The following is a 26,016-nucleotide window of genomic DNA, read 5'->3' as shown; positions in this document are numbered from 1 at the left end:
TTTTTTTTTTACACACAACTTTATTGCTATTACATGGGGGGCTAAGAAGCCCCCTATGGGATAGCCAATTTACATGACAGGTCCTCTTTATGGAGATGTCAGGGGTCTACAAGACCCCTAATGTCACCTAGGCACCCCCAGAGAAGCTGATGAAGAGATCGGCTTCATCAGCTTCTGTAGCTGGAGAGTGACACTGAATGCAGGAAGTGATGTAATATACATCACTTCCTGCATTCGGGGACTGAGAGAAGATCAAAGGGAGACCGTATACTGATCTCCCTTTGATCTCCTGTCACAGAGCCGTGCCGGTCCCGGCCGCATCGGGCACAGCGGATCTCGGGACTGGCAACGGCAGTGACAGCTGATAATACAAGCGATTGAGCGTCTCTAAAGACGCCCGACACTTGAATGTAAAGCTCCCGGCCGGCCGTGTAATTACAATGGCCGGCCGGGAAGCTGCTGGTCGGGCTCCACCGTCCTCTCGTCACAGACGAGCGGACGAGTGGATTTTTCAAGCCCTGCATATAATACTAAAGCTAAGGCTCCTAGACCTGAATGGCATTCGGGATCCGAATTTCCGAATTGCATTCGGGAGCTCCTGAATGCCATTCGGGTCTGGGAGCCTCAGCTTTAGTAATATATGTATATGACTCCTAGACCCAAATGGCATTCGGGATCTGAATTTCCGAATTGCATTCAGGAGCTCCTGAATGCGATTCAGGTCTGGGAGCTTCAGCTTTATTAATATATGTATATGGCTCCCTGGCCCAAATGGCATTCAGGATCTGAATTTCCGAATAGCATTCGGGAGCACCCAAATGCCATTCGGGTCTGGGAGCCTCAGCTTTAGCAATATTACGTATATGGCTTCCAGACCCGAATGGCATTCGGGAGCTCCCGAAATGACGCAATATCCGAACCGAATTACATGTCTAGTGGGAACCCTGCCATGGTACTACCTACATTAGAAAAGTCAGATTCTTACGTAGGTTTTCAGGTTTTCTGGATGACTCAGATTCACCCATCTCTACCTTTTTGATATGCTCTAGACTGGAAATAGAGGTAGGTGATTGTGCTTATCTACTACATCTGAAAAGAACCATGTTTAAAATGCAAAGTGCATCACAAAGTCAGTATGGCATCATACATGACCAAAACCATTAAATGCATACCTTCTGGATTTACAGAAACTGTATGGATATTTTGCTTATATCTAATATCCTATACCAATTTCCATGCAGACAGATTATAAAAATAAAGCAAAAAACCAGCACTAATCCCTCTCAGTAAATATTTACAATTTTAATCCTAAAACTTCTTGTTACTTTGACTCCCTTGGTATCTTCACTGTGTTTTCTAAAAAGTCTTTCAAACGTCTCCCAGTATACAATCAGTATCAGATTTCACATCCTTGCCCAGCAGGATTCTTGTATCATTAGTTACCCTGCTAGCTGCTGTAGTGTATCCCTTCTGTGGTCAAGTTTATTTTTATACCTCCTGTTGATGCTTTAATAACAGGTCAGGATATCAAAATGAAGAGAGATGTGCTGTACCATAAAAAAACAACAGAATTTCAGAAAATACATACATTTCACTATAGGCAGTGCTTTGTTTAAAAAATGTTTAAATAATAAAGTTAATATACTTATACTCATTAAAGTGGACTTATACGGTATATATATACTGTATATTTATGTTACACATGTGCTGGCTAAGTGCATTGTAACACTTGCAGGTATGAATTATGTCTAAAAACGATCACGCTACTCCTCTTGACAATGCCTTTAATCTTTCTCTCCACAAAGCCAGTGCCATATTTTTCAGGCATCATTCAGTGTCAGTCATGTACTTCCTTGACTAAAATAATTCTCCTGGATGCCAAAATTAGCATACACGTCACATGTCTCACACAGATCAGCCCTCTGTTGCTGTCAGTTACAGTGACAGTTACAGTGTAGTCTCAATGAGTAATCAGTGCAGGAGGGGAAACAGAGGAAATAGGTAATCTTATCTGCATCAGACCGATTACTTAATTTGCCCAGATTCTTTCACTCAACCTGTGACAGGTCAAAAATGCATTTGTGCTGTTCGGTAAAGTTAACCCCTTCATGACTGAGGCCTTTTTTTCATTTTTTGCACCCATGTTATATTCCACATTTTAGGCCTGAAAATGACTTAAAACCCCCACACATTATATACTTTCTGAATGCCAGGACCCTATACAATATAATGGTGGTAGTTGCAAATTTTTATGTTGCGCAATATTAGCGCAACTCCTTATTAAACCCCAAAATTTAGTGACAAATTTAATTAAATGCCCAAAAACACAACAGAATACCAATTTCTTATCAGAACTGACAGCCCAGGGACCGGAAGTGATGCAATCTGCATCGCTCCCGGTCCCATAGAACGGAGAGGGGATCGATAAACGGAAGTTCGTCGATTTCCTCCCCAGCTCCCCGCCGACACGAAGGAAGCCGGTCCCGGGCCCGTAGGAGGGGCAACGGAGCCCGGGAAGCACGGCGGGGGTGTCCGGCGAGGGGGGGCGGCCACAAAGGGGTTAAGGGTAGGTCCACTTTGAAGTTAAACAAATATAGCATTGATAAGGTTTAACTAGTTTGTATATATTTGTATATATCTTAATGTAATGGGTAGGACAATATCAGTTGATTGCATACATGGTGCATTTCTTTACAAAAAAATCATTGCTTGTCTTCTCATGCTGAACACTAACTCAGCCTATAAAATAATAAAGATCACACTGTCCTTGGTATATGAGCATTGGCAAGAGTATTCCCATCCCAAACATGACTAGCTGATTCTGTCTGGTTTTCCAACCAGTGTCTCAGCTGCCCTGGGGCATAGCGACTTAGAAGTGTAGAATAATTTGGTTAGGTGTTAGTTGTAGCATTTTGTGTTAAGGTTAAGGGTTAATGGTTCATTTACAGGTTCAGGTTATGGTTGACATTTTGAAAAGTAGGGTGCTTGTTAAGTCTTAAGGCATAATTAGGTTAAATTTTAAGATTAGGGAGAGATATTTTTGTGTTTTAGGGTCTGGTTATGTCTAAAGGTTAGGGTATAGGGACCAAAGTCTTTACTGGAATCTACTACATTAAAAACTAGCAGATAAGTGACTTTTATGTGGAATATAACATGGGTGCAAAAATGGAAAAAAGGGCCTCAGTCATGAAGGGGTTAAGTTCAAAAGCCAAGGAGAATATGTAGAAGAAGGGGTTGCTTGATGTTAAGATTTACTTTAGGGATCAGGGGTGAGTTTAACTGTTAGTGTTACGGTTCCACTTTGAGGGGCCAGGTTACCTTTAAAGATTAAGCGTAAAGAGCTCATTTTATGGATTAAATGTTAGGAATGAAGTTAAAGTACACCTGTGCCCAGATCATGCAGGCTAAAGTATGTTCATATACTCAGCAAGCAGCAAAAGCATTTAAAAACAAGCCATCTCTGATCTCTGTATTGTGGAGTGTTGTGTGTTGTGGATAAGTTTAAATTTAAAAGTACACAACACAGTCATTGAAATCTTAGCTCTTTCCCTAAGGCTGGGTTCACACCTGAGCGTTTTTTATGCTCATTTTTCAGCTTGTTTTTTTCGCGTTTTTGTCGCAGTTTTTCGTTCAGTGAAACACGTGTTTCACTGGCGGTATGATTTTTTTATTTTTTTCCCTTTATTTTCTCTATTTTTTTTAGTTTCACTTTTAAACTTCCCGCCGGCTCCGCCCCCCTGCAACGTGGCAAGGGACGGAACCCGGAAATCAGCAGCCGGCGAAGACACAGCGGGGATCGAAGACAAGGTAAGACTTGTACGCTGTTTTCCTGAGGTGGCTTGGGGTTACCGCTTTGTTAACCCCGATCCACACTCGGGAATACCAATGGAAACGCGCGGCAAAACGCCCCAAAGAAGCTGCTGTACTTCTTTGGGCGTAGGGTGTTTTGTAGCGCGTTCCTACGCACTGTAAAATGCACAGGTGGGAACCACGCCCATAGGCAATCATTGGTTTCCACATGTTGAGCATTTTACAGCGCGTAGGAACGCGCTGTAAAACGCCCAGGTGTGAACCAGGCTTAATACTTTCTGTTTAACCAGAGTCTTGGCAGTCTGCCAGCCAATATAAAAAACCAGCAGATGTTTCTGAGCTGTTCAATGCTTAATGGAAACCTTTCTCTAGAATGCTTTTTTGTGATCATTTGATGATCCATAGTCTGGGCACAGATGTACTTTAAATCTGGACTCCAGCTATAAAGTATTATGCATACAACAATGGTCCAGCATGCAAGTATGCATATGATATACCTGGTAGGGCCATGGATAACCTGTAAAAAACTGTAGTATCTGGAGCTACAGCAGTGCTTTACAGCAATATCCGGGGTTCTGTTTGAACTGAGAAACTTCCACTCTGAAAACATAGGGGATGTCGTGATCGGCACAGCTGCTATTCAGAGACTAGTCTTTATATCATTACATACAAGGCATTTTCTGATTTGATGAAGGGTGGATCATGATTTATACAGCACAGTGGCTTAGTGTTTAACACTTTTGCCTTGCAGCAGATTAAATCCTGGTCAAGACACTATCTGTGCATGAAGTTTAGATGTTCTCCCAGTGTTTGTTATGTCTATGCGCTAAAGGGCAGAAATATGAAACCGTCCAACTCTGGCTAGAGTAGGGCGGTTTCATATTTCTACCCTTTAGCACATAGATACCAATCTTGTGCATGCGCATTGTTGGATTTGTCGCATGCATGAGATTTTCCATATGATTGGTGGACGCCATGCATAAAAAGGCACAGGAAGTTATCCACAGTGTTTGGCGGGAATCCCACGTGCGCTGCAGATAAAGAAACACATCTATGTCAGGTCAGTGAACTACCATCTTCTCACACAATTTTGAGTTGTCAACTACATTTTTTCATATTAATTTTGATAGTGATGGCAACATTGTGTTGTTTGCAGTGGTATTCAACCAATTTATATTAGCTGGCTGTCCGGGAACTCCAGTTTCCTGTCCTGTTAAGGTGAGCTTCAGCTTAATTTACTCTACGGCTAAAAAATAAGTTAACATACAATTTTATTACAACTCCATATTGACGTGAATGTGTTGCCTTTAGATATTGGAGGTGCATTTCTCCAGTTATCTATCCTTTCCCTTTGACTGAGGGTACTTTGTTGAGGCAGCATCTCCCACTGGGTTTTTAACAGAGGATTATTTCCTAAGTGATTATGGGTACAGATATGTTATTGTGATCTCCATGTGTGAATATGTTTTATTAACAATCTGGTATCTGTGAACCATAGATTCTTTCACTCACCTTCCTGATGAAGCGATGACGTGAAACGCGTTGAAGTTGGCATTATTGAACATTGGTGAAATCACTATATAACATCTAGTGGTTAGTACCATATGGGTTTTGTACACATAGATGCAATTAATTAGTCTTGCTCCTCAAGACTCTAATAATCCTCTGCCAATAATAGTAACTTGCTTTTATGAGTGTTCATGGATATTTTAATGTTTTCTATGTCAATAAAAGTTTTGTAAATTCTTTGAAAACTGGCTCAACCAATTCTGTCTTGTGTATCTCTTCCAACAACCTATCAAATTACTACAGCTACGTCTTATATTTATTGTGTCGAGCCACCAATACTGTAATTCTGTCTGCAGGTAAACCTGCATAATAGCTCCCTGTCTTCATTTCACTTAAAAGATAACGGTCAAGATGTTAAATTACTGGGCCATTTATATGTCTTTCACAGAACAAAAACAATGACAAGTAATAATGTTGATGCACAACGGATCTTTCAACCTGACCTTATTAGAATGTCTATGCCATTTATGCAGACATTTTCCCAGTCTCAGCACCAGTTAATTGGGATAACATAAATTTACCTGCATGATTCAGAAGAAAGATTCTGTATTTACAGTAATATCTAACAAAGAAGACCTTTTAAATAACACATTGCATAAATTATTAATGCACAATTAAGACTACATTAGTAATGAAATAACCAAGAGATTAATATCAACTATAACATTTTCATATTGCCTAGAAGTATAAATGAAACCATATTACATCTGGTGATGAGATGAAAATAAATAAAAGCAGATTTGTGGCTTGAGATTCCCCATATATAGTTTACAACTCTTTCTTACAAACTTTCTTACAGACTTTGCCATTAGTTTACACCAGTGGCGTCACTACAGGGGGGCGAGGGGGGGCAATTGCCCCCCCTAGGTTTTCACTTGCCCCCCCGCCAGGGATCGGCAAGGTGTACTTGCAGGGTCCGCCGCGGTCGTACGGAACATCTCCCCCAGATCTGACTGTGGTATCTTATGTGCCCCCCTATATATTGTTCCTAGAGTCGCCACTGGTTTACACCTCATACCTGGTGAATTGCTTTTTCTACAAAGCAATTGTGTTTGCTTAATTTCAAAGCTATATGTTGCAGTAACTGGTTGCAGTGACACACAATGGCCTGTACTGTACATGAGAGTACAAAGTTTTGTTATGGTATGGAATGAGTCATGATATATCTATATTCATTTTTAGTGCAGTATTTCTTGATTAGGGGCTGTTGATCCTGATAGATCTGCCACTGACTCCAAGCTGTAGAGGGACTACAAATCTTAGCAATACATTATACAGTAATGCAGAATACTGCCAACTATAGAGGACTACAAATCCCAGCAATAAATTATACAGCAATGCAGAATAATACCACTAACTATAAAGGATTACAAATACCAGTTAGTAATGCATTAACGAGCAATGCAGACTATCACCAACTATAGAGGACTACAAACCCCAGCAATACATTACACAGAAATGGAGCTCCACCCGCCCCTATGTTAATCCGGCTCTGACTGTAACTCTTAGTTTTAACCTTTACAGTAGCATACTTATCTTCTTCAGGACTAGAAGAAATGGTGCTAAAAGCTATCAGTATTTTAATGAAATCTAATACTGCTGAGATCTAAAAAATACTGAATCGATGTTATATGGAGCTGATCTGAAAAATAGATGCAGCTAGAATTCCAGGGCTTATGAAGCAATACACTTTCGTATGATAGCACAAACTTATCAAGTAAAGCCTAACCACAGCTATTTAGTGTGCACAGCACACATTTCTACATGTGTTTTGGTTCACTTAAAATCATTCATGCAAACCATGTATCAAAATAGTAACCTCCTTCCTTATTTGAAATGAGTATAAATGTAAGGTCGATAGTCAGCTTCTTCAGTTTTTAAAATACAACATTTTGTTTTGTAAGACCATTTCTTTATATATCCAAAGTGAAAAGATTTGGAGAAAGAAGGATAGAATTTTCTGTTCATAAAATATATATATGTTTTTAGGTTTTCTATAGCAAGACAATGATACCTATTTTACTGTCAGCTGGTCATAGCCTAAATGTGAATGTGTCTGATTATATGTGGACTGTTTATGTGATTGCATCCCTTGCATCCCTTCAAGGTAAAATCTATTAAATGATAGTTAAATTGTTCCTGAAGCAAGAGACAACACACAGTTTTCACAACATATTTCTATCTATAATATCATACTTCAAACCGTTCTGAAGATTTGGTTCAGCCCCTTGGCGGTTATTCTCAGTGTGGGAAGTGAGGAGTGAAATGAGACTTTTGAGTTTAGCCAACAGGCAGTAACAGGAGTTTATCTTGTTTTCAAGATACAGTGCAGGATGCCTTCATGCAAGCCGTTTCTGTCTACCAAATCTCTTGCAAAGTATTCAAGTGACGTAATGTATACACCTATTAAAAGTCATGCCCCAAAAATGCAAGTTATGTCTCATCTGCCTGACTACATCACCTAAAGAAAGTGACAAGTGTGTGCATATAATCAAGAGTGCAGGAATATTAGTCCTTTCCAGAAAGCAATTTCTTTTAAAAAAAACATCAACCTCTGAGCATTAATATTTTGCTGTGGTCATGTGATCGCTGATACCTGCAGTTGGGTTCTTTCACTCTGGAAAATGTACGGGGTCTACTGGGGAGGGGTAAAGATGTTAAGAGGCAGTATTGTGCCTGTGGCCAGCAATGCCTCTAGGGTGCCGAACTATGGGCACCAAATTCAGCAATACTACAATATCATGGATGCACTCTTCACAAGAAATAAGGCATTATCACAAGCCCTGGCAGCATCAAAACATAAAAGCATAATACAAGGATACGTTTATATTGATATTGTTGATGATTATGTAAAAAAGGAGGATACATTTGTGGAATAATTATTTATTTTTAGTGGAGTTCAACCCTAAATTGAGCCTGTGGTTTGCTCATGCAGGGCAAAGCATCAGGTTCACTTAAATGTCCACTCTCCAAATGCATATACATATTTAACCTTTTGAGGTCTTTATAGATTTATAATGTCTGCTTTCTGTGCAACATGTGATGACTGGAAACAGATCATTTTCAACCTCTCCTTAATATGCTTGTGGTGCTGGGACAATGATCATGAACCTGGAAGTGCAGAGGTCTGAATACTTTTGGGTTCCATCACTGCAAAGAAAAACGGCAGATGGGTGTTTGTTATTCCCCTCGGTATCTGAAACTGCGCTCCCTACTGAGCAAATAAAGCAGCCCAAGATAATCAGGAGCTGCTCTAGCTGCAACTAATGTACTTTTAAAAATCTTAGACTGCCAGGCACCTGTAAGTGACACATTGGTATCTTCTGGGGTTACAGGGAGGAGATACTGTGGGACACTGTCTCTGTGCCATGTCTGTTTCATGACCAAGGTAGCAAGCTCATAAACACCATATAATAAGGGATGCTCTGACTTATTCAATTGATTGTATACATTTGTCCTTGAGTTATTGAGTCCCGTAAACAACAAAAGTTTTTGGGGTTTTTTTTTTTTTTTAGCAAGAATATGAAAGAGAACATATAAAAATGAGCTGGATGGAAGACTACATAATCACATTCAAAGTTTCATATTTGCCTACCTAAAAAAGTTTTGTTTTTTAGTTCTGACCATAATAAAAAGAACTTCTGACATTCACACATTAGGATGATGAATCCTGAGCACCATTGTAAAGAAAGTTCAGGGTTGCTGACATGATCATTAACTGATAAGGCTGTAAGGCTTATTGACCTGGCATGCTGCAAACAGTCATGTTTGGCCATAAATGTTATGCTAACTACTTTCTAAGAGGGGATATCCTCTAGCTTTACAGAGAACTCTGCTAAATCCCTGCTGTATTCATTGACAGGATATAAAGGGACATCTCCGTAAAGAGACACAGAGAGCAAATATAAAAATAAAATAACTGAAAGGCTAATAGCTTTATCCTATTCTATTACAAACAAAATTTAAAAAAGTTTTGACTTACATACATTTAGTAAGTAAAAATAGATGAGAGTAATGGATACAACCTACAGTATGTTTCTACTAACAGGGTACATACATTTCAACCTAACATTACTAGTACAAGGTGTCTGCTACTATCTATTTGAGAAAAGTCTCTCATGTGACCTATATTAGATTATATCCCATTGCAATAGAAACCTTAACTTCTCAAATGCCCTGTACAACTGTGGTGCTGAGACCCACCCATCTGACAGACCCCATGTATTTGCCAGCAAGGAATTCCAATTGGATTCACCAATATAGTAACACAGCGGAGCTTATCATGAAACAATAGCCGCTGCTCCACTATCTATCCTGCTTACATAAAGTGCATTTCCAACTATGCAGCCAAGTTTGAGAGTCCACCACCATATGTGTATGTGTTCCCATTCACACAGCAAAACATATTTTTTACCTATGTATTTGTTTCTTTGGAGCAGGTTCATACATAGGATACATCTATTTAAAATGTTAATTAAATCTGGCAGCACGGTACAGACAAGGTTATTTATGGAAAATACAATTCCCCATCCTCCTGAAAGGCCTACATCCATTATGAGCACCTTTCAGACCAACAGGGAAAAAAGTGTTTCTTCTATTGTATTCCAATGTCAGATTGGAGATCAACCATGTTAGGGCAAGCTTTGCCTTGATTGGCAAGCAAAAGAGTAGGTCCAGGGATGGAGCCTCTTTGTCCTACACAACCTGAATGCGGAGCTGCAATAGCCTCCAGTGAAATTGTACGTATGGAATTCCCTTTGATGTTGGCCACTATCAAGCCCAGTGCTTTCTTGCAAAAGCAAATGATATGGCGACTCTGGGACTGCAAGGTTTAAACATTAGAGTGGAGAGTTAGGATCTTTTCCGGGGGAAGGAAGACCCTGGATAGGGCCAAGTCCAAGACCAGGCCCAAGTACTCCAAGTGATGGGAAGGTTCCAGCAATGACTTCTAAGGGTTCAGCACCCATCCACAGCCCTGACACTGAAGAAGAGCTAACACAGGAGCCAGCACCTTGCTGTAGAATAGTGAGCAGGCTGAATGGAAGGTCAAAAATGGGTAAAGAGGAGAATGAACAAAGCATAGGACTAGCACAGACAGCATCCTCAGAAGAGACTAAATCCTCCTCAGAACCGCTGTTAGCAGGTGAGGCCCCAGAGCTTAACATTTATGCCTCCCTGCGCCTATGATACGCCATTGCCTGAGGGTAAGAGACCCTAGTACTGGCAATAGGGAAGGAGGAGGATACCTACTGAGCCAACATTGTAGGCAGCACCAGTAACCCAGTGCAATGGTTACAGAGATCTGGGGGTTGATTTACTAACCTTATAAACACACCACGAATATGTATACACCTCTGTAGTGTGTTCCCTCCCAGCATGATCTATGGGTGGAATCTAAACACCTTTGTAGTGTGTACACACCCAGCAGGTGTGTTGTGCAAAGCCCTGCATGATTTACAAGGTGATGTTGTGTAAATTAGCCCTACATTGTGTTGCTTGCGTTGGTGAATGCAGGAATGTAAATGCATGAGCTAACCATTTTTGTCTAAACTGTGAAGCAGCATTATATATGCATCATGTGCATGATTTTTCCATATATGGCATTAGTGGAAATATGCTTTTAGAGACTTTTTGGTTGATAAATACGTTTTGCTGTGTGAAAATCACACGCACCTGGTGCGTGCGTGTGTTTAGGTTAGTAAATCACCCCCCTGGACTCCTTTGCAGTGCAGATATTTTTATTCTGATAATAGGCCCTACATTTACTCTAAGCTGTATACCCTATATGCTACATTCTAAACTGCATGCCATTTTCAGCATGTACATACTTCCACCATCAGTTTGTTATGTCTAGGCTAAGCAATATTCAATACAAGAGCCAGGTTCAGACAAGATTATTTTTTGAATCTATAAAAAGGAAACAACAACAGGGAATCCAACAACCGAGTGTGGTTGCTTTACTAATGGCAAATTGGCTTTTCACCGTGCATAGGAATTTACACTTTGCAAGGGAATTTTACCTTAGCTTAGTGAATGAGGTGATGCTGACTTCCATCATCCAATCGAGTGCAAGTAAAAATACTTTTTTTCCTTAAATGGGATTAGGTGTTCTTTGGGAATTGTCATCACATTCACTAGGCTAAGCGAAAATTCCCTTCAAAAGTCAAAATTATCCTGCAAAGTGAACAGCCTATTTGCCTTTAGTAACTCATCCCAAAGTGTCTGAAAGAAAAAATGTGTGGTCTGTGTCAATCAAACAGCTGTTTACCCTTTATTATTTTGCCCTTGAAACATGAAAGTGAATAAGTGGCTTCTATGGACAATACATAGTCAATTTTCTGAAACGTTCATTTGTGAAGTTGGGTTGAAAATACTTACAAAAATAAGAGTAATACAGAATATTTCTCACATATTCTGTAAAAGAAGTAGATCTCGTAATCTGACAGAAATGTTCTACTAGCCATGAGAGGACTGCAAGATGTGAGCCTGACAGGCACAGCGGGAAATCTCAGGGTGATCCTGTCATGTAGTGCTGGCAGAAGATTGCCAGAATATCACACCAGGGGTGTCAGCTAAAGTGCATTGCTACAGAAACAACGGAGCTCTCATGCAGAGGTGAAACAGTACATGTCACAAAAAATGAAAGTATCATATACTAAATGTGTCTACTTTCAACACACACAGGGACCATGGGGGAAAAAAGTAGCCACCCTCCAGAAGGAAGGACAGTGTCAGCACCAATTCAGAGATGATTTGAGGATCTACAGCTGAGTGATACACAAATAAGATACATTTTTGTTAATAGTTAAGGTAGCTGAAGGCATTTTTAAGATATAGCTCCTGAGTTTAGTGTCACTTTAACTGCTTCCCGTCCAGCAGCCATACATAAACGATCGGATGAGAGCCTTCTAAATGTGGGTGGGTATTTTAAAACGTCCTTCCTCGCCCCCACTCGTGTGCATCGTCCAGCGCACGCATGAGTGGGAAAGTGTGAGTGACACACAAATAAGATACATTCATGCTAATAGTTAAATCCTGAGTTTATTGTCACTTTAAGAAAGTCCATTCATTTTATACGGGCTGTCAACATGCTATAGCACATGAAGAAAACAAACCTACACTATTTTTGCCAATGCTGCCACACCACAACGCACAGTAGTGGACATTTATTAATTTTGTCGCGCAGCAAGACATTGCTAAACAACAGCAGTGAAACAAACAAATTTTGAGATAGATATATTATAATATACAACTGATATGAGCTGCTGAAAGTAGCAAACCAACAAAATAAAACCTCACCCTAACCAATCCTTATTGTCCACCTGGAGTAAAAAAAAACCTCTTATATGTATTGCTTAATCTGTTTAAGACATGTGCAAATCTTTTTCAGTTTGCTACCCATGATTTCAGGTGCATGGGGGTCACAAATACAAAGATAAACGGTTGCAACAAATTTGCTAAATGAGAAGCAGTCTGATTTGCATCTAACTGAATCTCTAATTTAATCTAACTGAATCTCTAATTTCTAATCTCTAATTTGCCAGAGTATTCACATATGTGCGTTGAGGTGTGCTATAGTGCAGGTGCAGTTTTGTTTACAACATAAGGGTTAGGGGCAATTCATACAAACATGTACCTGTGTTTTGTTGTTTTAATGACCAATAAATAAAAGGGGACAGCAAGAGGGAGCAGGAGAGCTTGCAAAATGGGGAAAAAAAGCACAAGTGGAGCAACGGTTGGAGAGTGAATCTTTTTGTAGCAATGTGAACAAGCTGCTGTTTTTGAATTTTGCATTAGAGACCTGGAGAAAAAAGTTGCAACACTGTAGGAAACTAACAACCTTGAGCGAAGTTACCTGCTTAATGAGCAGGCAGTTAATGGGATAGATATAGGCTGATATAGGTATAGGTAGTTGGAGGGAGATTCATGATTACCAGGTAGGGAGATGGGTTAGCTCAGCTAAAAGGGGTGGTTGAGAAAACCAGAAGATGAAGAACACTCCTCTGTTTGAGCATCCAAATAACTTTTGTAATTTTAAAAAATATGTGAAGGTGGCAAACCCAGTAGTTGCAGCCCTGGAGGTCTTTGCTTTCCTTAACAGCAGCCTATCTAACCGTGATGAGTTGAGACAACCCAGACAATATGTGGTAACAGGGAATATCATCATCAGAATGATGACTATAATTATTTGTCTCCAGGATCACCTGAATCGAATGGGTGTTGTCTTCCTAGTGCCAGAGTTCAGCTTGTGGAGGGACTGGGAATCACATTAAGGTAGAATATATAGAAGGCTGAGATAACTAATAAATCAATTTAGAGAACTAAGCGCCAAGTTGAAGGAAAGGATCTCTGAGCTGATATTCTATGAAATATTGCCTGTGTTAAGATGAAATATTAACTGAGCTGAATGTATTCTCCCTTGAGAAGGTGAAATTAACCACTTCAAGACCAGATGTTTAGACCCCCTTCCTGGCCAGGCCATTTTTCAGTGTTCAGCGCTGCAGTACTTTGACTGACGTTTATTCCGTCATGCAACGCTGTACTGAAATGAATTTTATGCCATTTTTTAGGGACAGATAGAGCTTTTTTTTTGGTGGTATTTAATTACCACTGGGGTTTTTATTTTTTACTATATTAAGGAAAAATTATTGAAATTTTTGGGGAAAAAAACTTTTCCCCCCCATTATGTTAGGAAACAATGATTATTACCCATATTTTTGGTAAAATATAAAAGACGGGGTCACGTCGGGTAAATAGACACCAAACATGTCATGCTTTAAAATTGCGCGCACCCGCGGAATCGCAAAAAATTACCATACCCAAAATTGACCATTGTAGATGCTTTAAAAGCTTTTACAGCTCATCAGTTTAGAGTTATCAGTGATTGATGGCACTAGAACTATTGTTCTCATTCCGACGTTCGTGACGATATGTAACATGTGCGGCGTAATGGGCGAAATCGTTGTTTTCGCACGTATGCGCACCCGACGCCTGTTTGCATGTGTGTATGTATGGGGGGGACTTTAAAAAAAAATAATAATGTAATTCTTTTTTATTTGTAACTTTACATTTTTGGGGGGAAACCGTAAAAAAAATGTTCCTATTTTTTTTCACTTAACTTTATTGCTATCACATAGGGGGGTTAGAAAACAACCCCTGTGTGATAGCATATGGAGGTGACAGGTTCTCTTTATTGACTGGTCTTATCTCATCAGAAGGATGCCTGCCGCTGCTCTGCTCGGGTCTTCATATTTTGCTAACTGTTACGTCAATCCTTCTACCTGCTACTGTTCATTGTATGTTTGCGAAAATTAGGAATGTGCTGATACTGATACCGGTATTTGTGATGATACTGATACCGGTATTGGTGCCAATACTGGGCATTTTCAAGAGTACTTGTTCTCATGAAAATGCGCTGATACAAAGCACCGATATCGGCGCTTTAAATGTTTTAACCGCATACGGCACTGTAAACGGGAGCCAGGCTTCACAGGTAGCCTGCCAAGGTTCCCAGTAAGGTCCTTGCAGCCTTCCTATGAACTAATGCACCTGATTACAGTGCTGGCCAAAAGCCAGCTCCACACCTCCTGCACCCGCTGAGACCGAGTGGAGTATAGAGCCACACAGCCCAATATTTACCCTCACACAGCCCAGCATACAGCCACACAGCCCACAAATAGCCCCATACAGCCCAGCATAGAGCCCAGACAGCCCAGCATAGAGCCACATAGGCCACCATTAACCCCACGCAGCCCAGCATAGACCCCACACAACCACCTGAGAGCCGCACAACCCACCATTAACCCCACACAGCCCAGCATAGACCAAGCAGAGCCCACCATAGACCCCGCGCAGCCCACCATAGACCTCGTGCAGCTCACCATAGACCCCACAAAGCCCACTTGAGAGTCAGCACAGCCCATCATAGACCCTGTGTAGCCACCTGAGAATCCACACAGCCTGCCATAGAACATGCACAGCCACCTGAGAGTCTGCACAGCCCACCACACAGCCCTCCTGATACCCCACACAGCCATCTGAGATTCTCTGCTGGAGACATCAGGCTGGTACCCGGGAGCAGCACAGAGTATGTAGCTTTATATTATTTTGCATTGATTTATAATGCATTGCTGGGATTTGTAGTCCTCTATAGCTAGTGGTATTCTGCATTGCTCTATAATGTATCACTAGGACTTGTAGTCCTCTATAGCTGGTGGTATTCTGCCTTGCTGTATAATGTATTGTTGAGATTTGTTGTGCCTCTACAGCTTAGAGTGAGTGGCAGAACTACCAGGGGCACAGCGTTTGCAGCTGGGACCGAGCCCTGGCACTTCACCACTGTCCTAAACTCATTAGTCTGTATTGTTTTAGAAAAACGTTCACATGACAATAAAAAAAAAGTATTGGTAATTTGTAACGGCGAGAACTTGAGGAAAAGTATCAGTACTTATACTCAGTCTGGAAAAAATGGTATCAGAGCATCCCAAGTGAAAATCAATAAAAACTTTGTGGAAGAAAGTGCCATAAAGTACGTGCAAAATACAACACAAGAAAAAATTCCAAAATATAGGTGATATACAAGAAAGATAATGTATAGTAATTACACATTATTACACAGTATACACAAGATACACATTCATATCACTGCTAAAGAGTTTAGTGGAATATGAACATGTACATTTCACACTGATATTATACTACACTCTGGCTTATATAGTACGTGTTAGTCAGCTTTACTTTACTTTTACATTTTTTATTAAAAATAAAGAACCAGCTGAAAATATCTTTTAAAGAAAAAACTGCCGAAACGTGCATCTGTAAGAATTTAAATCTTCATCCTTAAGATCTTATAATACGTTCTAAAAGGTTTTCAAGTGACTTTCAGGACTCACCTCAAGCAGATAGGCCTGACACTACTACTCTGCAGGGAGATAATGCAACTAAACAAAAATCAAGCAACCCCTAAACGGTAAATATGATTACGAGTGTGACAGCTGAATCTACTGTAATTTCCATAATGGAAGATTGGACCTGCAGTCAGTGCATCTGATTTTTCAATCACCTCGCTAAAATATTAAAGCATCAGCCCAGACAAAACTGAATTTAGTTTTTGGTAGATGTTAGGCAGCTGAACTATCTGCATACTTATTTTATTTCTCAGTAACTCCAGTTATGAGATCTTACTCAAGTGTAGTTCTCATATGTGCTCCCCTTTCTCACTCTTCATGTTGTACAATAAATCCAGTAGTGTGAATGAAGCTTTCCCATAAAGGCTACTGCCTGCAAAGAGAATGGAGCACTAAGATACAGAGATTTTATCACTGGAGGTAACTTTGGCTTAGAATTGAAAGGAATGACCCCATTGCTCACAGTATTCAGTGTTAGGTGGAAATGTTCTTTAAATAACATACACTACAGGGAACAGCATTTTAGAGATATACATTTCTTTTGGGAGCTTCATAGAGCAGGTTAAATATAAATAGCACCATGCTTTTTTACTCTTTACAGAAAATATTTACACATCAATTATTCAACACCATATAAAATGACAGAAGGTTTTATTGGCAGTGTCAGCGATGAGTGTGATATTAATGAGAAAGGTAGAAGAAGGAAAGAGTGAATCAACAAAAATATGCATCAGATTAATCTTTCCTAAATTGACTGCCACCTGCACTGACCCGTTCATTGCTAGAAAGGGCAGCAACACTGTGTAAACTCTGACATTGTAATGAGTTACATCTTGTGGAAGAATGAGAAAATAGACATACAAATCGTATGATGTGTAACATAGTTCCTGGAAAAATTTTACTTAAACTAAAGTCTCAGCACTCATGACAAAACTAATAGAAAATTTAGACTCATAAATGATTGGCAGCTATTGTGATATAAAATACTAAATTTTTCATGAGGTCTCAATCATCAAGATTACAAAATGAATGACTTTCATTAATTTGCAGTGCTTGAGGTCTGTATGATTTTCTGGAGATAAGCAAATGGACCCCTATAGTCTCTTAGACAGAAACATTTAACACTAACTTGTTTTGACTGCTCAAAACAGAACTCCAGACATGCAGCAAAAACTTTGCAATACACAAATGTGAACCCTTTTACCTGCCAATGAATTTAAAATTCACAATGACACACTTCACAGTCTGAAAGATGACTCCAGCCATACAGAAAGACTGCCCCATATAGAGGGACTGTCATGGACAGCCCTAAAGAGAGTGTTTCAGATAATTCAAAGGAAGCCTATCATGCATATGTTGTTTTGTGTCAGTGGACCATTACTAACTAAATGTAACAAGAGTGCACAGGAGTACATGAGAAAGCATTCAAGAGTACTTGAATTAAGAAGGAAGGTGTACTTCCACTATAGAGAACGATATAAATGAATGATGTTCTGAAAAATATTGTTTGAACTTAACCAGTGCGTTTGTTTATTTGTATCGCTCTGAGAGAAGAACTTGGACGCTTTAAATGGCAACATTGTCTCTTTTTGTGGAGGTAAATTATTCTCAGTAAAAGTGTTACATACAGTAGATGGAACCTATACCTCCTGTCATATAATGAGACACTGCAGCCAGTCAGTTTACTAAGAATTAGTAGCCAGCCAAGATTATACAAATGTGTGTATAGGGGATGTGTATGAGTAGGACGTGTATGTGTATGTGTATGAGTAGGACAACGTTGTCAATTATTTTAAATGTTGTTTTGGGTCGTGGTGCAATAAATATTTTTACATAAATAAAGCAAATTTTTTAAAGCTATATGTGCCTCTGTCTGTGAAGGTTTACATTCATCCAGGTCATAGTATATCTGTAAAAAAAAAGTCAAGGCAACTAGACTTGCTGTATTTTTCTTGAAGACGTTTCACTAGACAGCTGAGAAAGCAGGTTGGATGTTCAGAACGTCCAGTTGCCTTGACTTATTTTTTACAGATATATATGTGGCTCTGGTCTCAAGTAACTTCTTCAGCTTGTGCACTTTTTATGCACAGGCAATTTTTTGGTTCATGGGCTAGACATGTAACCCAAAACACAAACAAATGGTGTTTCGTATCGATTCGGATCAGAAATTCAATTTGGTTTGTTCGAATTTTGACTGTGCCTGTAATGCAACCCCCAACAGCCCATAAAAAATCTGATTGGCCGGAGAACAGTCACATATCTGATTTAGTTTTGTCTTGAACGAAACTCAGATACAAGTTTTCGTTAAAGGAACATTCAGATTAGTTCGCATTTCCATGGGTTCTAACTTGGTAATTTGGATGCATTCAAATGTCCGAATTTCATTAAATTTGTACGAATATCCATTTAGAACGAAACAAAATTTGCATGTTTAGTCTGGGCACAGATGCACTCTTACCCCTTGGTGCTGGTTCCCGCTGGCCCTTTAATGAGTTCTGATGTGATATTTAGTGAAAGGGGGTAAAGGTCCACTTTAAGGTGAAATCACATGCTCCTTCTAGGTAGTAGGAAACACGTCAAATACTCTACCTATTAAAAACCTGAAAGCAATGTCAATCACATTTACCCTTTCCCAGAAGACATGTACTAAATGTCCCTTACATTTTACCGCTGCGGAACTACCAGGGTTGCAGCAGTTGCATGTGCGACTGGGCCCTGGTGTTCCACCACTTGGGGGTGCCCAGAAAGGCAAAAGAGGGCCCAGCGCCAACATTACAGAAGAAACAGACGTGACCTGATGGGGAGACAGGTCCACTTGACTGACAGACTGAGCCGCTAGAGACATTTTAACATAATACGTGGCTCAGATCGCTCAGAGTGAGAGAAGGGAGAGAAGGGTGTGGACAGCCCGCGTTGTGGTAGTGGTGTGGAGTGAGTTGCACGATATACTGGGCAGGGTTTTCTGAGGTTGTGGACATGTCCTAGGCTGCAATCACTAGTAGTACTCACTTGCCTGCATGTCGGGAAATTTGAATAGTGAGAGTGGCTGTGTCTACAGGTTGGTGAGGATGAAGTAATGGTAGAATTACCGGTATGGTGCTTCTACGGTTCTCTCATAATTGTTGCATCACTCTGTGGACATCAGACATGCTCGGGTTGGTGGCTGCACTGCTGGAGGGTGGTTATCTGTCATCTCCATCTTACAGTAAATGCATACAAAATTATACTATGGGCTTTCTTTCTGGAGACAACTGGGTCCCCCTCTTGTATTCCATACGTCGTCTACATGTTTTTCATGAAAATCAATTTGTTTCCTTGACTTATAAACCATTTCCAAAGATTAAAGTGCACCTGTACCCAGACTATATGCATTAAAGTATTTGCATATTCTTAACAAGCATTAAGCAAGCTTTAATACAAGCCATCTGTAAAGTAATCCGCCCTCAAAGATCCTCAGAGATCACAACAAAGAGCCAGCGGAAACCAATACCAAGGGTTAAACTCAGGTTTCAGTCAGTATTTAACAGCTATATGTTTGTTAGAGGGTTGACAGGCTGCCAATGGAAAGCTTTTGGAAAAGACCTAAGATTTTAGTGCTTCTATTTTGAACTTTTGAATTTACCCTTTATCTGAGTCGTGTTAGTTAACATGAAACTACTTCTAATTGGTGATCTTAAAATCCAGTTCTAGCTTTCTTGTTTTCAGATTAGATAGACTAAAACTTTTTTAAACAGTTGCACTCATTTAAAAAAAATTAAGCTACAACTGGCTTTAAACATGTACAATAAAGCCCTTTAGAGGTGACACCAGGTATGTGTTACGGCTGATCATTTTGGAAGCAACAGCAAAGCTGATAAAATCTTGAACAAGAAATCCTTTTTCCCATTTTGCAGGATATATGTTCTTCTAGCGCGTACACAATTTCTCAGTTTGTACAGCCTGTAGGTAAATTAATAATTCAGCTATTTGCCTGCCATCATCAGAAGAGCTTGAAACAAGGTCACAAGATACATATGAAAACTTGACAGTCTTGTAAATCTATATTTTTCACATCATATACTGTAAAGCATTTAATAACTTAATTTACTTTCCTTTAAAGTGTTGCTAAACTCAGGAGATGTTAAAAATAAATTCAAGTACCTTAACTATTAACAACAATGAAGCTTATTTGTGCATCACTCAGCTGTTGATCCTCAAATCATCTCTGAGCTGACACTATCCACCATTCTGGAGGGTGGCTACTTTTGTTCCTCATAGTCCCTGTGTGTGTTGTAAAGTAGCAACCGCTCCAACCTCGCTCCTGTGACTATAATTTCAATACAAATTAGTAAACTATTTTAGTCCATAACAAGAGTGATCTTGGAGTGGTGGCTACTTTACAATGTTGAAAATGCAACAGCATATTACTAAAATTCTAATGTTAAATGTATTTTAAGCTGCATGCTTATCTATGATACAATGGACGCTGTTTTTTCTAGACGCGTGCACGCGGATACAGACGAACCTGCATATCACGAAATTCAGTTGATTCAGTTTATTCCGTGCACATTCTAGTTTTTTCTAACTATATGTTTTGCCCACAAAGCTGTATTCACATTTAATGCCCTTCTAAGCAAGTAAAGCATTCCTCAAGATCTCAGCGCTTCATCTAAACACGTAACCAACATACAATAAACAAAGGGACCATGGGGAACAAAAGTAGCCACCCTCTGGGAGGAAGGACTGTGTCAGCACCAATTCAGAAATGATTTGAGGATCTACAGCTGAGTGATACACAAATAAGATACATTTTTGTTAATAGTTAAGGTACTTGAATGCATTTTTAAGATATAGCTCCTGAGTTAAGTGTCACTTTAACTGCTTCCCGTCCAGCAGCCATACATAAACGATCGGATGAGAGCCTTCTAAATGTGGGTGGGTATTTTAAAACGGCCTTCCTTGCCCCCACTTGTGTGCATCGTCCAGCGCACGCATGAGTGGGAAAACTGCTCAAATTTCAAACAGCCAGCGATGGCTATTTAAATACAAGTGTTTCGGTGGATGTAGAGCCGCCTGGTCACTTGTATTTTGCATGTAGGTGTGCGACCCCCCCCCCCTGTGCCGCCAATCCCGAGCTCCGCTGTACCCGGTGTGGGCCCAGGACACAGCGGCTCTGTGACCAGAGATCAGAAGGAGATCAGTACACAAACTCCCTCTGATCTTCTCCCCAGTCTCTGAATGCAGGAAGCTATGTATTTTCAGCTGTCATTCCTGGCTATAGAAGCCGGAGAGAAGCTGGTGAAGCAGATCTGTGCTTCATCAGCATCTTTGGGTGTCCCTAGGTGACATTAGAGGTATTAAAGACCCCTGTTGTCTCCATAAAGAGGACCTGTCACTGTAAATTGGCTATCACATAGGGGGCTTGTTAACCCCTTTGTGATAGCAATAACGTTGAGTGTAAAAAAAGTTTAAAAAAATGAAAGTATCATAAAAAAAATGAAAGTCACGAATAAAAAAAATTAAAGAAGAAAAAATATTTAAATCACGATTGTGCCCATTGCTCCGCACTCCGAACATCGGAGTGAGAGCAATAATTCTAGGGCCATCAATCACTGTTAACACTAATCTGATCTGAGTAGTAAAAGCTTTTAAAGCGTCACCTATGGCCAATTTAGGGTATGGTAGTTCTTTGTGATTTCACGGGCGCGCGCAATTTAAAGGCTTGACATGTTTGGTGTCTATTTACCAAACATGACCCCATCTTTTATATTTTTCTCAAAAATTTGGGTAATCATAAATGTTTCATAATATAACGTAGGCAAAACAGTTTTTTCCCCACAATTTTCGGTACTTTTTAGTTATATAGTAAAAATTAAATACCCCAGTGGTGATTTAATACCACCAAAAGAAAGCTCTATCTATCCCCCAAAAATTTTATAAAATTAATTTCAGTACAGTGTTGCATGACAGAATAAATGTCAATCAAAGTACCACAGTGCTGAATACTGGAAAATGGTCTAGACAGGAAGGTTTAAAATGGCCTGGACAGAAAGGTTTAATACCCTGGTCTTCAAGTGGTTAATGCAGTTTACGCTATGGGATAGGAGCACCATGAGAGCAAGAGCAGCCAAAGTGAAGCAGATGTTTACTCAACCTTATGCAGTCAGCAGCTTACCAGAGAGTGAAGCAAGCAATAATAAGGATAAATGCCTTGACATTATAATGTAAATAATGATAATTCCCATATTTCTGCCCTTAGTGGTGCATTTAATGCTGAACCTCAGGCAGACAGCTATATACTGTATACCATAATAAATACTGTACATAAATTGTTTTACCTGCAAAGCAATTTGCAATTCTGTCCATGAAGAGTTGAAATACTCATATTAGACCCCAGATCCAGGTTAACAAGTGAGTACTGGTCTGGGAGGCAAGGCCAAAATATTTAGGTTGGCTGGTGGTCTAGAGCTGAAATACCCCCTAAATTCAAACCTCACACCCATACCCGAAATTGCTCTTTTGGCGATTTATGTGGGTTTGCGTAAGAAACATAAATACAGAAACATGAATTACATTATTCATATGGAGGAGATTCTGGCCATTGCTGCCAGAGATCAGCATATGATCATCAGATAAGTATGAGGCTTTTTCTGGGCAGTATAGATACACATTTCTACCTCTGACACTCTTAGAAATAAATTATGAGACATTTTGACTCCTGCTCATCCTGCTATGTTTGTGTAACAATTCACTCGTGACTTCATTCATTCCTCCTACCCCTTTAGGGCTCCCAGGTGCTTTTCTTGTTTCTTTCCTTTCTCTTTTCTTTCCTCTATACTTTTCTGAGCTGTCTTTTATCTGATTTTCAATGCCATTTATTCTTCTTGCCTTTCTCTTTGTATTCTTTTGTCATTCTATGTCCCTCAGGATGAAGATTGATAGATAGCCATGCTTTTCAACGCTTTTTTGTACCACTATTTGATGTAGTCTAACCTAACTACCGGATGGTTATTTCTGTTAGCAGTGGATCTGTTTGCTATATGTCCTATTTACTTGACATTTGATGGGACCTTACCCTTGAGACTTAGGTCTTTTATTCCTGTCTTAGTTTTGTTTTGTTTTTTCTTATGCTTTGTACTGTTTGCTTTCCTCAATAAACAAACCTCATTAACAGCAGGACCTGCAGTGAGGCGCTGGAATTTTAAGGCACTTACATGTTAACCATTACCAACAAATAGTCAGCTCATACCCTTTGCTACAACAATCATTCACTGTCTTAGAACAACAGTGTAACGATGCCCTCCACTACCCAGGTCTTACATCAAAAATATACACTATGCTACTAGACCATTCCAAAAACACGCCACCCACCTATCAGAAAAAATGTGAATCAGATATAGGCACACCTAGACAGGGCTCTAATCAAGCTCACTACATGGGCATTAGCACAAAATGCTCCTGCTGTTGAGATGAATAATAAAGGACTCACACCCTGGTACATGGTCCCAAGTTTCCTAGTTAGCTTCATAATTACTCTTTAGCTTGTTTCTGAGGTTGCATAGAAGCAGGGACATTTCTTCATACATGGTGGACATGCCCTATTGCACCTAGATTCTAGACCAAAGTGTATCCACTGGCGGAACTACCAGGGTTGCAGCAGATGCGACTGGGCCTTGGCGTTCGGCCACCCGGGGGGGGCCTTGCATGGTTTCTCCTAGTACATTCTGCACTGACTGGATTTCTAAGCTGACTTCGTGACAGTAAGGAGCTCCACTGTGTCCTGCAATGGGGGAGGATGGGAAGTGATGACAGTACGAAGTGTGATGGAATCGCAGACAGTCATGTGTGACATATGTAACACAGCCAGGAAAATGTGTGTATTGTAGAGCCTCCAACCGGAGCTACGAGTGGAGAGTCGGCTGACAAGACGTATCAAGTAATTGGTAGTCACTGTGTGACAGAGCCAGGCAGGTACGCGGTGTGCTGGCTTCAGTGTGCAGCTGAGTTCAGTCAGGGATTGCAGCCAGCGGGAGCCGCAGTGGGACGGAAGGCAGCAGGTAATGTTTCTGTGATGACAGGACAAGGCAGGGAGTGATAGTGGTGTGGTGTTCTATACTCAATGACTGGCAGGACTGGGGAGGGAGAAATAATGGTGGGTGCTGTGTTCCATGTGTGATAGGACCAGGAAGAGAGAAATTATAGTGGGTGCTGTTCTCCATGACTGACAAAACTGGACAAAGAGAAGTGGTGGTGGGTGCTGTGTTTAATGACAGCACTGGCGGGACTACCAAGACTTCAGCGGTCGCATGTGCAACCGGGCCCTGGCGTCCCGCTACCTGGTAGGACCCCAGAAAGAAAGAAGAGGGCCCGGCCCTGGTAACTGCCGAGGTGGGGGGGCTTTCATGCTTTCTTGCACCGTGGCTCCGAGGTTTCTAGTTACACCTCTCAGTGTATCAAATAGCACTTGAGGGCAAGGACTGATGTGAATGTGCACTGTGTAAAGCACTGAGTAAATTGTCGGTGCTATATAAATACCTGTAATAAATCATAAATAAATATGTACTCTATGGCTACCATATATAGCTCTACTAGACTGACAAACATTGATACATATACATTCAAGTTTCTTAATCATGTGTTTACTGTCACCAAAGAAACTATTGCCAAATCATGGGAAAGCTAAACCCTTAGAATTTCCATAGTAAAGGCAAAATTGTCTCAAATGGTTTTTTCTTCATGGTTGTTGAAAAAAAAAAATCTTACAGCCAAATTAGTTGATGAAATGGCTTATATAAAACAATTTGGGAGCCTTAGGTATTACATTCCTCTTGATAGGTGTCTCCTAACATTCTAAACCAACCAAAAATCCCTGTACTTTTTGTTAAAACAAATAAAGATATTGAACAAGAAAAGAACTGATATGACCATTTAAGGGGATGGTATCAGGCTTACCTGATAGTTTTACGAATCATATCTTCATCTGTGATCCCATAGTATGTTAGCGTTTCATTCCATGTGGGGTTAAGCGTATTCCTTAAGGTCTTTGTTCGTAATTTGTTTGCCTAGAACAAGACCACAGGGGTTCTGTTACAAAATGAAGCTCAGTATTATTTTCCTTTTCATTTGATAGCCATCTATCCTGTTTTTAAATTGATACTATAAGCCTCTTGTATTGTACAACTTCCACGATTTTTGTAGCTGCATGTTCCACACTTGCAACATAGAACATATACAATATATAATCATCAATTCCATTTACTAAAAAAATTAAACATTCATTATATTTGTACAGATAAAACAGATATGATCAATGGCAAAGCTGATGGAACCTTAAACCTAGGCATCTACTGCGTTTTCACAAATTAGGCCTAAATTTGAACACTTACTGAACCTGAGATTGCATTGTATGTATTACATAAGTAAAACAGCAGGATGTATATGCCAGGTGTCATATTGCTAATGAGACATTCAACTATAATCTTTTAATTGCCAGTCTTTTAAAGCATATATTGATTAATTTTCACATTTACATAAAATATACACTTATTTAATACACAGTGTTACATTATTTCTCTTTCATAGCTGAAAAGCAGCAAGTAATATAATGAAACTTTCAGTGCATCTCAGTGTGTTTAATTAAACCTGACACCATTCCTCAGACACTAGGACATTAATGACATTTTACTCTGTCTGAACTTTGTCAAGAAGTTCAGTAAAAATAATATCATCCCACTTCCTTACTGTAAGATGT

General features: G+C 39.9%; 1 protein-coding gene across 1 annotated transcript in view; it reads right to left on the bottom strand.

The window, feature by feature from the left end:
- DOC2B (double C2 domain beta) overlaps window positions 1–26,016 on the bottom strand; it is a 417,881-nt gene that overhangs the window by 154,314 nt on the left and 237,551 nt on the right. The window contains exon 4 of the mRNA XM_018560903.1: window positions 25,218–25,327. Within this exon, the coding sequence (XP_018416405.1) occupies window positions 25,218–25,327 (110 nt within the window). The remainder of the gene's footprint in view (window positions 1–25,217; window positions 25,328–26,016) is intronic.

The sequence above is a fragment of the Nanorana parkeri genome, unplaced genomic scaffold (assembly GCF_000935625.1).
Source record: "Nanorana parkeri isolate BGI_ZX_2015 unplaced genomic scaffold, ASM93562v1 scaffold486, whole genome shotgun sequence".
Taxonomy (NCBI): Eukaryota; Metazoa; Chordata; class Amphibia; order Anura; family Dicroglossidae; genus Nanorana; species Nanorana parkeri.
The sequence above is the reverse complement of the archived record's forward strand: the minus strand, read 5'-3'. Positions and strand labels throughout refer to the sequence as shown.